Source organism: Gracilinanus agilis, chromosome 3 (assembly GCF_016433145.1).
Source record: "Gracilinanus agilis isolate LMUSP501 chromosome 3, AgileGrace, whole genome shotgun sequence".
Taxonomy (NCBI): domain Eukaryota; kingdom Metazoa; phylum Chordata; class Mammalia; order Didelphimorphia; family Didelphidae; genus Gracilinanus; species Gracilinanus agilis.
Window position 1 is genome coordinate 395,455,554 of NC_058132.1, and position 12,559 is coordinate 395,468,112.

The 12,559-nt window shown below is 33.4% G+C and overlaps 1 protein-coding gene across 1 annotated transcript in view; it reads right to left on the minus strand.

Annotated features, from left to right (window-relative positions):
* CFAP47 (cilia and flagella associated protein 47) overlaps positions 1-12,559 on the minus strand; it is an 859,036-nt gene that overhangs the window by 518,032 nt on the left and 328,445 nt on the right. Inside the window, exon 38 of the mRNA XM_044669214.1 lies at positions 11,312-11,446. Coding sequence (XP_044525149.1) covers positions 11,312-11,446 — 135 coding nt within the window. The remainder of the gene's footprint in view (positions 1-11,311; positions 11,447-12,559) is intronic.

Here is a 12,559-nt window from a genome sequence, read left to right on the forward strand (position 1 = left end):
AGAGAGAGAGAGAGAGAGAGAGAGAGAGAGAGAGAGAGAGAGAGAGAGAGAGAGAGAAGGGCACATAAAGAGGTGAACATGACTGAAACAAATAAAGTATAAGAAGTCTAAAACTTAGAAATGAGTTCTCTCTTAATGTGATCTCATCTGCTCAAAATAGCTGCCCAAATGATGCTTCCTAAAGATAAGCTTGAAAATATAATTCATTTCTCAAGAATATTCAAAGGTTCTGTATTTCTTCTAAAATAGGCAGCTGGGTAGCATAGGAAATATTGTATTAGGTTACAGTCAGGAAAAAATGAGTTCAAATCTTATCTCAGATCACTGGTTGTGTGACCCTGGGCAAGTTACTTCATTTCAGAATGCCTCAGTTTCCTTAACGATAAAATCAGAATCAGTACCTATCTCCCATGGTTACTGTAAGGATCAGATGAAATAATATGTGGAAAAAAAACACTTGGCACAGGGCCAACTAGATGATACAGTGAATTGAGCACAAGGCTTAGAGAAGGGAGGTCCTGAGTTCAAATCTGATTTCAGAAACTTCCTAGCAGTGTAACCCTGGACAAGTCACTTAACCCCAAATACCTAACTCTTCTCAATTTTCTATCTTGGAACCAATATTTAATATTGATTCTATGAAACAATGTAAGGGTTAAAAAAGGCAGCACAATGATGGATACAGTATAGCTACTTACTATTAATTTCCTTTGTTCCTAAATGTACAATTAAAATCCCTTAGCCTGATATTTAATTCTCTCTATGGCCTGCCTTCACCCTATCTTTGGGATTATTTAACATATTGCTTCTTTAGGCCTTTTGTATTACAGTCAAACTGAGCTATGTCTTATTCTCTGTACACAGTATTTCCTCTCTGTGCCTTTGCCTAGGTTATCTTCCATGCCTGGAATATACTTCTTCTTCCTCACTTCCACCTCTTAAAATCCTAATTTTCCTACAAGTCTCTGCTCAGATTCTACATGCTATGTGAGGTTTTCCTTTTCTCATTGTCAAAGCACTCTCCCGTCTATTGATTATTTCAACAGGACATAAGCTCCTTGACAGGGTCTATTTTTATTTCTTTTCACATTTATTGAATGAAAACTATTGAATGCCTGATGGATCTGGTTTAATTGGATAGACATCAGTTGTGTAAAGTGGCACCTAGTACTTATTCTAATGCTGATCTCAGTTCAATAATTTGGCTAATAATTATCATTCTATGGCAATCTTCAATATAGTTGTGCATCAAATTAATGATAAAAGTGTCAAGGTAAAAATGCCACATAGGATGGCATCAAAAATCCTACTTAAAAAATGAAAGATTATATGTAAGATTTAATTGCATATTTTCAATAAATTTAAAATAAATGTAACATCTCAAAGTGAATAAGAGAAGAAAAATTTTGGATTTGTCTTATTTTATCTATCAATAATACATTATAAACAATAGCTTTAATTAAGCTAGATAGATATTAATTTTATTTTTACTTAAACAATAGGTTAGCTAGTCCTCTCAAATATAACTATTGTTTCAAATTAATTGCTACTTTAAATCAACTTAATAAAATCCACTTGTCCTTAGAACAAACTATAATCAAGTGTTATATTTTAAAAGATAAGAGTATGTTTCAGGAAGTTTGTAATATGTATTTTATTATCATTATTAATTATATTTATTAATATGTATTTAAATAAAACACAAATGTTTCTTATATAATGATCAGAATCTATTTGGACATCTAAGTGCTACGGTAGATAGAGTGCCACACTCATCTTCTTTAGTTTAAATCTGACCTAAATCACTTACTAGCTGGATGACCTTAGGCAAGTCACTTATTCCTATTTGCCTCAGTTTCCTCATATGTAAATGAATTGGAGAAGGAAATGGCAAGCCACTCCAATATCTTTGCCAAGAAAACCCCTAATGGGGTCTCTAAAATTCAGACAAAATTAAAAACAATGACAAAACAAAAATTTGTTTTATCAACAATCTCTTTTATCAAATTAAAATCTAATTCTTTTGTTTCCTATAATATAGATGAATTTATTATAAGGTGAGGTTTTAAAAACATTTTAATTGTTATTAATAAGAAGTGAAAAGAAACTCAGCGAATTTGACTCCATTAAACATATATATATATATATATATATATGCTCCATATATATGGAAAATCAATCAATATTTATTGTGTCTACCATACGGCAGGCACTGTGCTAAGTGATGGGCACTTGGCCCAAAAATGGCCGAAGGCCCTGTCTTCTAGGACTTTACAACTAATGGGGGAGACATGTAAACAAAAATGTACAAAATGAACTATCTACAGGAAAGGGGGACTAATTAAAAAGGGAAAGACACTGGAAGAAGAGTTTGGGAAGCATTCCTAAGGAAAGTGAGATTTTCAAAAGAGACTAAAAGGAAGCCTTAGCTGTCAGCAGCCTGAGTGGAGGAGAGAGCATCCCAGGGATGGTGGACAGCCAGAGAGAATGCCCAGATCTAAGAGATTCAGTATTTTGTTCATTGAACAGGCAGGAGGCCAGTGCCACTGGATGGAGGGATACTATCACAGAAAATAAGTGGGAAGGACCTAAGTTATGAAGGGCTTTGAATGCCAAGTGGAGTATTTTGGTTTTGGACCTAAAAGCAATAGGAATCCATTGTATGGGCTGGTCATTAAATTTGAAATTTTAATAGCATTTAAGTTCCAATTATGAACAAAGCAAGAAGCAGCATATCCCAGTGGATAGAACTGATCTCAAAGTGAGGAAGCCCTCAGTTTTCATATCTTGTTTATAGCATATTTGTCCCCAGTACCTCTGAGGAACTCTCTAAAATTCTGATTTACAGACCAACTTTTATCTACTTCAGGCTTCTGTAAAAGAAGAAAAAAGAGAAGAAAAAAGGACTTGACCTTAATAAAGAGAAGGAAATCTTATAGGTAACTTGATAATTTATACTAATAAAGTAGGTCAGATTTCAGGGAGGAGAAATTTGGAATAATTTGGCATTTATTCAAGAAAATTTGAAGACACTGAGGAATATTTGAAAGCAAATAATCTTCAGACCCAGTTAATAATTATATTTCTACTTCTGAGCACTAAGGGTTGCTAGGTGGTAGTAGAGTGCCAGATCTAGAATGAGGAAGACTTGAATTCATATCTGTTCTCAGACTCCTACTGGCTTTGTAATTCTGACCAAGTCACATAAACTCATTTGCTTATTTCCTCATCTGTAAACTGGGGAAAGAAATAATAAACCATGTCAGTATCTTTGCCAAGAAAATCCCAAACGGGGTCACTAAAAGTTGGATGTGACTAAATTTCTGGGTTGAAAAAAGAAGCATGCAATTAAGGAGAATAATGAAAAATTAAGGAAGATCAAGGAGAACTAGGTAATAGACCTGAAAAAAAAATACAAAAAGGAGTAATATTCCGCAAATCACAGTACATAGAAAAGGTAAATGAAAGGATTAAAGGAAAAGATACATTCTAAAGGTAGAATGAATTACATGGGATTAATCTGGGAAATTTAAAACATTGTGGGACCATGAACAGAACTGGAAATTTGAAGGAGGCTAATTAGATGGCAAAATGGATTAAAGCTGGGGCTGAAGTTAGGAAGACTTGCCCAAATCCATATTGCTAGATGTGTGACCTGAGACAAGTCACTTAACCTCTTTTTACCTCAGTTTCCTCAACTATAAAATAAGGATAATAATATTTACTGCCTCCCAAGGTCACTTTGAGAAAATAAGATTTGTAAAGCACATAACATTGTGCCTAGCACATAAAAAGCATTAGTGTGTGTGTGTGTGTGTGTATATATATATATTTATACATATACACTAGTTAAATTATATTATGTTACCTCAGTGAAATCATGGACCCACCAAGAAGTAAAAGAAATCATTTTTAAAGGGGTAAGGGAAATGAATTAACTTTTGTCGGTTGCATTCCAACATATGAAATAATGCTGCTGTGTAATAAAATAGCAATTTATTTCAAACAACATTTTAATAAGCTAGAAATTTTCAAGACAATATATTTATTGTTATATGTCTACTTTTGCCTTTTTTAGAATGTCAAGAGGAGGTACTTAAAATGTAGGTTGGAGTTAATCTCCAGTTTATAGAACAATGATGGAAAACTTCTCTCCTTAATAAACTATAATGAAAAATCCCACAAGTCAGCATATCACATTCAAGGTCTTGAATAACATGTTTAGCCTTGATTCATGTATATATATATTCATGTATATATGCTTGCTTTCACATAAACACTTTTCTCATATTCTTAAATATCTTTTCCAGTTCAAAGAAAATTCCACTTGACTCTGCATTGCAAAATCTTTCTATGTTTTTCCATTGCCCAATACATTTCATCAGAGAGACAATGAGTTCACATTTTCCTCTTTCTCATGTGTAAATCAATAAATAGGAGATTAGTATAACTTGGTTCTCTACCATACCCACTTAATATAGAATTCATCATTTTTTTCCCTTGATCCCTGGTCACTCCCAGTGACTGAGGTACCACTAGCACTGTCTACTTTCTTTGTTATTGGTGCTACTAAGAAAAAAATCTGCATTATCATGGATCTCTTTGCAGCATAATAGAGTGAGATTCAAACTGCCTCACATGAATGATATTCATCAAAAATATGTCAAAAAAGATGTATCTAGCAAAAGTATGTCTATGAAAGCCGAGTCCTTTATATTTCCTTACAGAAATGGAGGAAATTTATGATAGCAATTCATGTTGAGGTCAATGCCACCACAAATTGCAAAAAATATTATTATTATGGAGCTTAAAAGGCCTGATTATATGATGAAAAGGTGAGACTTCAGTGATACTATTGCATTCTGTAAAAAGTTAGCACCTACTGGGTACCTGGAAAGACATAACCAAGAGGCTAAAATCATACACCAGAAACTTCTTATTCTTAATAAAAGAGTGAATGAGATTGTCCATACTACAAATACAAACCTCACAAACAGTACTATGATTCTTATTTCTGATTTTATTTCTGTAAACAGGGTTTTGTAGAAGCATTCATATAGTTCTGGTATTAGACTTAGTACATAAACTATGTGATACTTTATATATTCCATATTTGTGCTGAATGTAATGTATCTTTCTGTCTTTTCCTAAAGGGATTTATTGGTTAAATATGGAAATGTTTTTTTATGTGAATATATATTTATATGCTATGATTTCCTGATAAAGTTATTGGTTCAATTGATTTTAGTTAACTCTTTGGTTTTCCAAAGTCATATCATCTACAAAAGTACCAGGTTTGTTTTCTCTTTGCCTATATTTATTTCCTCCTTTTTTATTGCTAGTATTCTTAGCACTGTTAAAGAGTAGAATTGATAATGGGTATCCTTGCTTTAAATCTAACTTTTTTGTATAGTCCCCTAACCTCTCTTTCTATAATTTTTGCTTTTGGTTTTAAAGAGGTGTTACTGTATTAAAGAAAATTCCATTTATCTCCATATTTTCTTAAGAGAAATGGATTTTGGATGCTATAAAAAGCCTTTTCAGCAGTTATTAATATAATCACGTGGGTTTTTAAAAATTTGATCATCTATACGGTTGATTATATTATAGTTTTTCTTATATTAATCCAACACTACTTTTCAGGTATGTCTAATCATGTAATTGCATATAATCCTTTAAATATGACTGTAGCATCTATATGTTACTACTCAATTTTAAATTTATATAATAATGTTCACTAGGGATATTTTTCTAGAGTTTTCTTTTCCTACTTGGTCTTTCCTTGGGGTAAATATCAAGATCATATTGCTATCAAAGAAGAGTTTGGAAAAGTCTCTTCTTTTTTTTATTTTTGTAAACAGTTGTGTTACTGGAATTAATTATTCTTTGGATATTTGATAGAATTCACTTGTAAGTTCATGTGGTCCTAGAATTTTTCCTCTCAACTTGGATATTAATTCATTGTTCAGTTTCTTTTTTTTCTGTTATGTGGTTATTAAAAAATATATTTTTCTTCTTTTAATCAGTGCTTCATATTTTTAAGCATTCATTCTTTCCATATAAATGAAAATTTTCTTTGATATAGTATTGAGTAATTTATGATTCTTTTATTTCCTTTTCAATTATTTTGAGTTTTTTATAATTATTTTTAATTGTTGTTATAACAATTTTCTTTTCCTCTATTTTTAAAAATCAGATAAGCTATTTATCTATAGTCTTCATTTTTCTAAAGGACCCTCTTAGTTTTTATTATCAATTCAATATGTTTGCCTCACTTTTGACTTCTATTTTATCTCTTCTTTGATTTTTGGAATTTTGATTTTGTTCTTAATTTGATGGTTTGATTTGTCCTATTTTTTTATTTTTAGTTTTACACCCAATTAACTTATTTTTTCTTTATTATTATTAAATTATTTTAAATATGCATTTCTCTTTACATTGGCTGCAAATAGTACATATTGATATTTTGCCTCAGTATTGAAGTTTTCTTTAGTAAAATTGTCTATTGTTTCTATAATTTCTTCTGTGACTCATCTATTCTTTAGCAATAAATTATTTGGCTTTTGATTTTTTGGTCTTTTAAGACCCTTTATTGCATTGGGATCAGATAATGTATGTTAATATTTCTGCTTTTCTTCATATTTTGGGAAATGCCTTTATGCCTCAATGTATATTTTTGTGCATTGTTGATATTATGTTATAATATTCATTTCTATTATCTTTCAGTAATTGCCAGGTATTTCTCATCTTTTTTTCTGAAGTTTTATTCAGGTCCTTAACTACTTTCTTGTTTATCTTTTTGTTAGATCTGCCTGTCTGAAAGAGTTATATCAAGATCCCTCTACTTTTATAGTTTTATTATGTCTCTATGAAATTCATTTAATTTTCCTTTAAGTATTTACATTCTATCCTATTTCAATGCATGTGTTAATTCTTTAATCTATGTTTTTAAGCAAAATATAGTTTCCCACATCTATTTTTATCATGACTATACTTACTGTGGTTTCATGATGATTTATTCACACATCAGGCAATAAAAAAAATTCTACTCTAGCCCTTCATTTTAATCTTTTATATGAAACTTTATGTTTCAAGTCTGTTTACTTGTAAATATATATTGTTAGATTCTTGTTATTCTCATTTGTTTTTGGGTGAATGCATCCCATTCACGTTCATGGTTGTAACTGTTAATTATATAATTTCTCTATATTCTGCCTTCTCATACTATGTCCTATATCTTTGTCTCCACCATTTCCTTTTTACAAATAAAAATAAGGTGGCAAAAGTAGTCATTAATTCCTTTAATAGATTAGGATGGCTTAAGTGCCTTTGATGTATCCCCACTTAGAGTACCTGCAGGATGCTATTCTGGATTAGAGAGAGGTCTTATGAATTACTTTTGAACTGATGTTTTAAAAAAAACCCTCATCTTCTGCCTTAGAACAAATTCTAATGCAAAAGACTAGTAAAGTCTTGGCAGTTGGGACTGAGTGACTTGCCAAGAATCACATAGCTGATAATTATGTCTGATGTCAGATTTGAACCCAGGTCCTCCCAGGTCCATGTTTGGAGTTCTGAACTCTGTGCTGCCTAACTATCCCTTAATTGAGTTCCTTTTAAAATCTTTGCTGGAGTACTTGAAAGGGAAGCTGGACTTTCCTAGGCTCTTTTGTATCAATCATCCAATCAATAAAAATTAAGTGCCTACTGAGAGTAAGGCATCATGCTAAATGCTAGTAATACAAAAAGAGGAATAAGTGATATCATCTGCCTCCAAGAATCTTACAGTCTAATGGAGGAGACAATATGTAAACAAGAACGGAGGATAGATTGGAGAGGAATGAAACTAGAATAGGCCAGATGTACTAGAAGACGGTTACAATAATCAAGGCATGAGGTATTGAGGGCCTGAACTAGAGTGGTAGCAGTGTCAGAAGAGAGGAGGCCTATTTGAGAGGTGTTGCAAAAGTGAATTCAATAGGCCTTAGCAATCAATTGGAGAAGGGGGAAATCATGCAGGAAGATGTCTAGGTTGAAAGCCTGGGAAGATGGCAGTACCATCTACAGAAAAGAGAGAATAGCAGAGAGGGAGGGTTTAAGAGGTTCTACTTTAAATTGAATTTAAGATGTCTACTGACGTCTACTTCAAAATGTCAGACAGGCAGTTGGAGATGCAAGATTGGAGATCAGCAGAGAGATTGGTACAAGAGAACATATATTTGAGAATCACCAGCATAGAAATGGTAATTAAATATACAAGAGCTGATGATGCATTACTACAGGGAAAGGAGAGAACAGAGCTCAGGACAATACTGAGGAACTGACTGAAATTCCTGAAAATGTTTTGAGTTTTCCCACTTCTGTAACTTGGTTTATGTTTTTCACTCCAGGAAAAATGACTTCATATCATCTCTAGCTTTAAAAATTCTTTTCTTTTGGTCCCAACTTAAATCCTACCTCCTCTACTAAGCTACTGAATGTCTAGCACTTATTGTCTCCATTTCATACATCATAAACTGCCTTGAATTGCAATTTAGATTTGAGATAAAGGATGTTTTTAGTTGTCTACATGAGAGGTATAAAAACCAGAGCCTGGTATTCAAAAATCTGAGTAAGCTGTTTAATATAACATAAATAGTGTTAATTGGTTGTTTCTTAAATCAATATACCAACAGCAGGGATCCACTTCTACTAGATTTAACATTTCTTGTCTACACCACACTCCATAAAGATTTATATATGAGAGGTATAAAAACCAGAGCCTGGTATTCAAAAATCTGAGTAAGCTGTTTAATATAACATAAATAGTATTAATTGGTTGTTTTTTAAATCAATATACCAACAGCAGGGATCCACTTCTACTTGAATTTAACATTTCTTGTCTACACCACACTCTATAGAAAAAAGTGATTTGTCTAAAACAGGCATGAAATTAATTCCTACTGAATGAATAAATGATGCATTTATATTAATAGCAGAGAAAATGCATAAGCAAGGCCAGGAGACATCTAGCTCCCAACAGGTATTCATTACCAGCAACAGACTTTCTTACTAAAGCTAACTTTTATATAATCTGAATCCTCTAGCTCCAAAAAATTAAAGTTGTCCAGCCATTGCATCACTAGAGCTCCTAGAGGTGGGACTGGCTGACTTGCCTACAACCTACCCTATTAGCCTAGGATGTCTGAAGAAAAGCCTGTCACCCTAAATTGACCTTGGACAAAAATAGCAACTGTACTCTTTCAACAATTTTCAGGCATGAAGATTATATGGTTCTCTCTAGTTATGTTTATAATCCCACTAATCTTAATCATATTTTAATAAGTTATATAGGCTCTCTCTCACTCTTTAATTGGCTCCAATTCTGACCTTAATTAATTGCTATCCATGGTAACTTGGTTTTGAAATGGAGAGTTTATATAAAACTCTCCTCATTAGTGGGAGAGTGACTCAAAGAACTTGGGCAAGCAAAAGTTTCTTCTTCCTACTTTGAGAGAAGATTCACCTGGTCCCAGATATGTGTGTGTGTGTGTGTGTGTGTGTGTGTGTGTGTGTGTGTGTGTTTGTGTGTGTGTGTGTGTGAGAGAGAGAGAGAGAAAGAGAAAGAGAGAGAGAGAGAGAGAAAGAGAGAGAGAGAGAGAAAGAGAGAGAGAGAGAATCTCAAAAAGAAAAAAAGTGGGTTAAGCTAGTGCCTTGACTTATCCCTGATTTCCACCTTCTCTATCTCCTTTATCCTCTTCCTTCTCTTAACTCCTCCTTCCTTGCTCTTACACTACACTCATTATTCATTCTATGTATGGTCCATGTATTTTCTATTGACATCACATATGATCTGCATAAATTATCTGATTTCTATTTGCTATCTATTTAGATAAATGAGTTTATTCAGTAGTCTTTATGATCTTCTTTTTTGTAACTGGTATTTGGTAAGAAAATGCAGTTTTGAAGTGTGGAGCACCCCATCCTGTTTAAGAGATAATGGGACAGGAGGCTTCAATGGATAGAGAATCAGGCCTGGATATTGGAGTCTTGGTTCAAATCTGGCCTTATGACACTTTCTAGCTGTATGATCCTAGTAGGAAAGTCAATTAACTCCCATTGCCTATCTCTTACTACACCTTAGAATTATTCTAATAGAATATCAATACATAATATTGATACTAAAATGGAAGGTTAGGGTTTAAAATGAGATAAACAGACAATGGGACAGAACTAAGAAAACATTTTGACATTCCCCCCGTAAGGGTGAAAAAGGGGTTTTATGGGTTCAATATATTAAAAGATGGTTGCCAGAGGATTGAACTATTATCAATTCTCAATTAAGAATAATCTCAAATCAAAATTGACTTTCATGGAAGTTTATTTACAAGTGAGAAGAGAGAGAGGAAGTACGGAAATAAGAATCTATCCCACTAATTAATCCAGGTAGATCTTAACCCTCAGACGAGGGTTAAAGGGCCTGAGGCCCAGAGGTGAATGGAGCAAACTTCATTCACAGAGTTTATAAAAAGAAGTTTCTTAATAGAAGTTCAGGAAGATTCAGTCTTTAAACTCACCATGTGGAACAGTCTCAGTCACGAACCAGCGAAGCTCCCTCAGGTCCCCTTCACAAAACCAGAAGACTCTCACTCACTCTACTCCCTCTTTTCAAAGGGGTCACGTATGCATCACTTTGAGTGCCTTCCCCTAGACTGCATGTCCAATCACAATAGATGATTCTCATAGATCACCCAGGGGGTGAGTCAGTCGATTCTGATTCATCACTCACTCTAGCACATGTGGGTTAGGACCTCCCAAGATTGGAGGTAGTCTCACCTTTGGTGATTAAATCTAAAGAACAGGCAGTGTAGACTTAATCTAATTATCACACCCCATTAAAAATTTTTTCCTTTAGATTAACATTTAAGATATAAATTTTGTCTGGTAGTCCTTCTCTGAGCAGAACTAAGCTACTTGTTGCCTTTTCTTCCATAAAAAGTCAAAAACATTTAAAAATATAAAGTTTAACTCCCCTCTGATATAACCACCAGTAATATCATATTTCAGCTTAATAATGACTAAACTTAAGAAATTAACTTCATAATATGTGTGCCTAGAATTTGTTACAAGGTAATTTCCATATTAAGCAGAAATAAGACATTCCCTCTCTTGATCTGCTACTAAGATATCAGTGAAAGAGTCCAAGCAAATATGGATATAATGTCAGCCTTCCTAATGCCATTCAAATGTTCGACACCAATTTTAGCCTTCAGAGAGTTCTTTATAGATCTGTGTTTGGGTATATTCTGTTCCTACCCAGAGCCATACATACCTGTCTGACAACAGTGGAATGCAGAGAACAAGGAAAATAAACAATCTTCGAAGGTAAATAAAATGGCAGGTTTTCATATAGATAGACACAAAACATCAGCATCAGGACTGGATTTGGATCACAGATGTCAGTAGCCTGTTTTCAAAGGGGGAAACATATATACATTTATGTAAATAAGCAGAAAGTCAATATGTGAGAATATGTACAATAATATGTAAAGATATTGTAAGACAGATATTAAGAGACAGTGTTGTGTATTGGAGAACGTTAAACTAACAGTCAACTAGGTGGTACACCAGATAGAGCTCTGGGCCTAGAATCACAAAGTCCTGAGCTCCAATTTGACTTCTGACACTTAGCTGTGTGACCCTAGACAAATCACTTAACCTTTGTTTTTCTAAGTTTTCTCAGTTACAAAGTGGAGATAATAGCCTAGCTCACCAAAATGTTGTGAGAGTAAAACAAAGTAATGTTTGTAAAGCACTTAGCACTATTGTCTGGCTCATAATAGATTCAACATTAACGTTTATTTCCTTCCTTTTCTCTATGTCCCTCCCCTCCTTCCATTCAGGAAGATAAGGATTCATCAGTGGGAACACCATCGATACCTACTGACTGCAGGAACTTTGGGAAATCATTAACATAAAGCAACTCTCCAGACAATTTACTATAAAATAGCTAACTGAATGTATTGGTAGCTAGATTCTCCCTTCCTGGAATTCCCTACTCCAGTGAAATCACCAATCTGGACAAAGCAATCAGTTATTAGAGAGTTATAAAAATATTTCTTTTTTTGTAAACTTCCATTGTTTGTTTATCTCCCAAGCAGAGAGAGGGAAGAGAATATGAAGATCACCTAGACTATCATTGAAGGAAGATAAAAAATAGTCTACAAAAATCTACATTCTTAGAAATTCCTTAGTTCTCTAGGCAAAATTACAAGGAGACTTCAGAGGATTTAGGTGACTACAATTTCTGTAGGGAGTCAGCAATGCCAAAAATAAAGCAAAACTCCAATGCAGTCTGGAGCTGGCAATATTAGACACACTTCTCCAAAAAAAAAAAAAAAGAGATAATTGCTCCATTGTACTTGGCACTATTTGGAACACATCTGGCACATCAGGTTCACTTTTGGGGACCTTTTAAAAGCAGCACTAATCAGAGTTTCTACAGGAAACCTAAGTTTTTTTAAAAATATGTATATAAAAAATGAACAAACCAGGGAAATTTAACTTTCAAATATTTGAG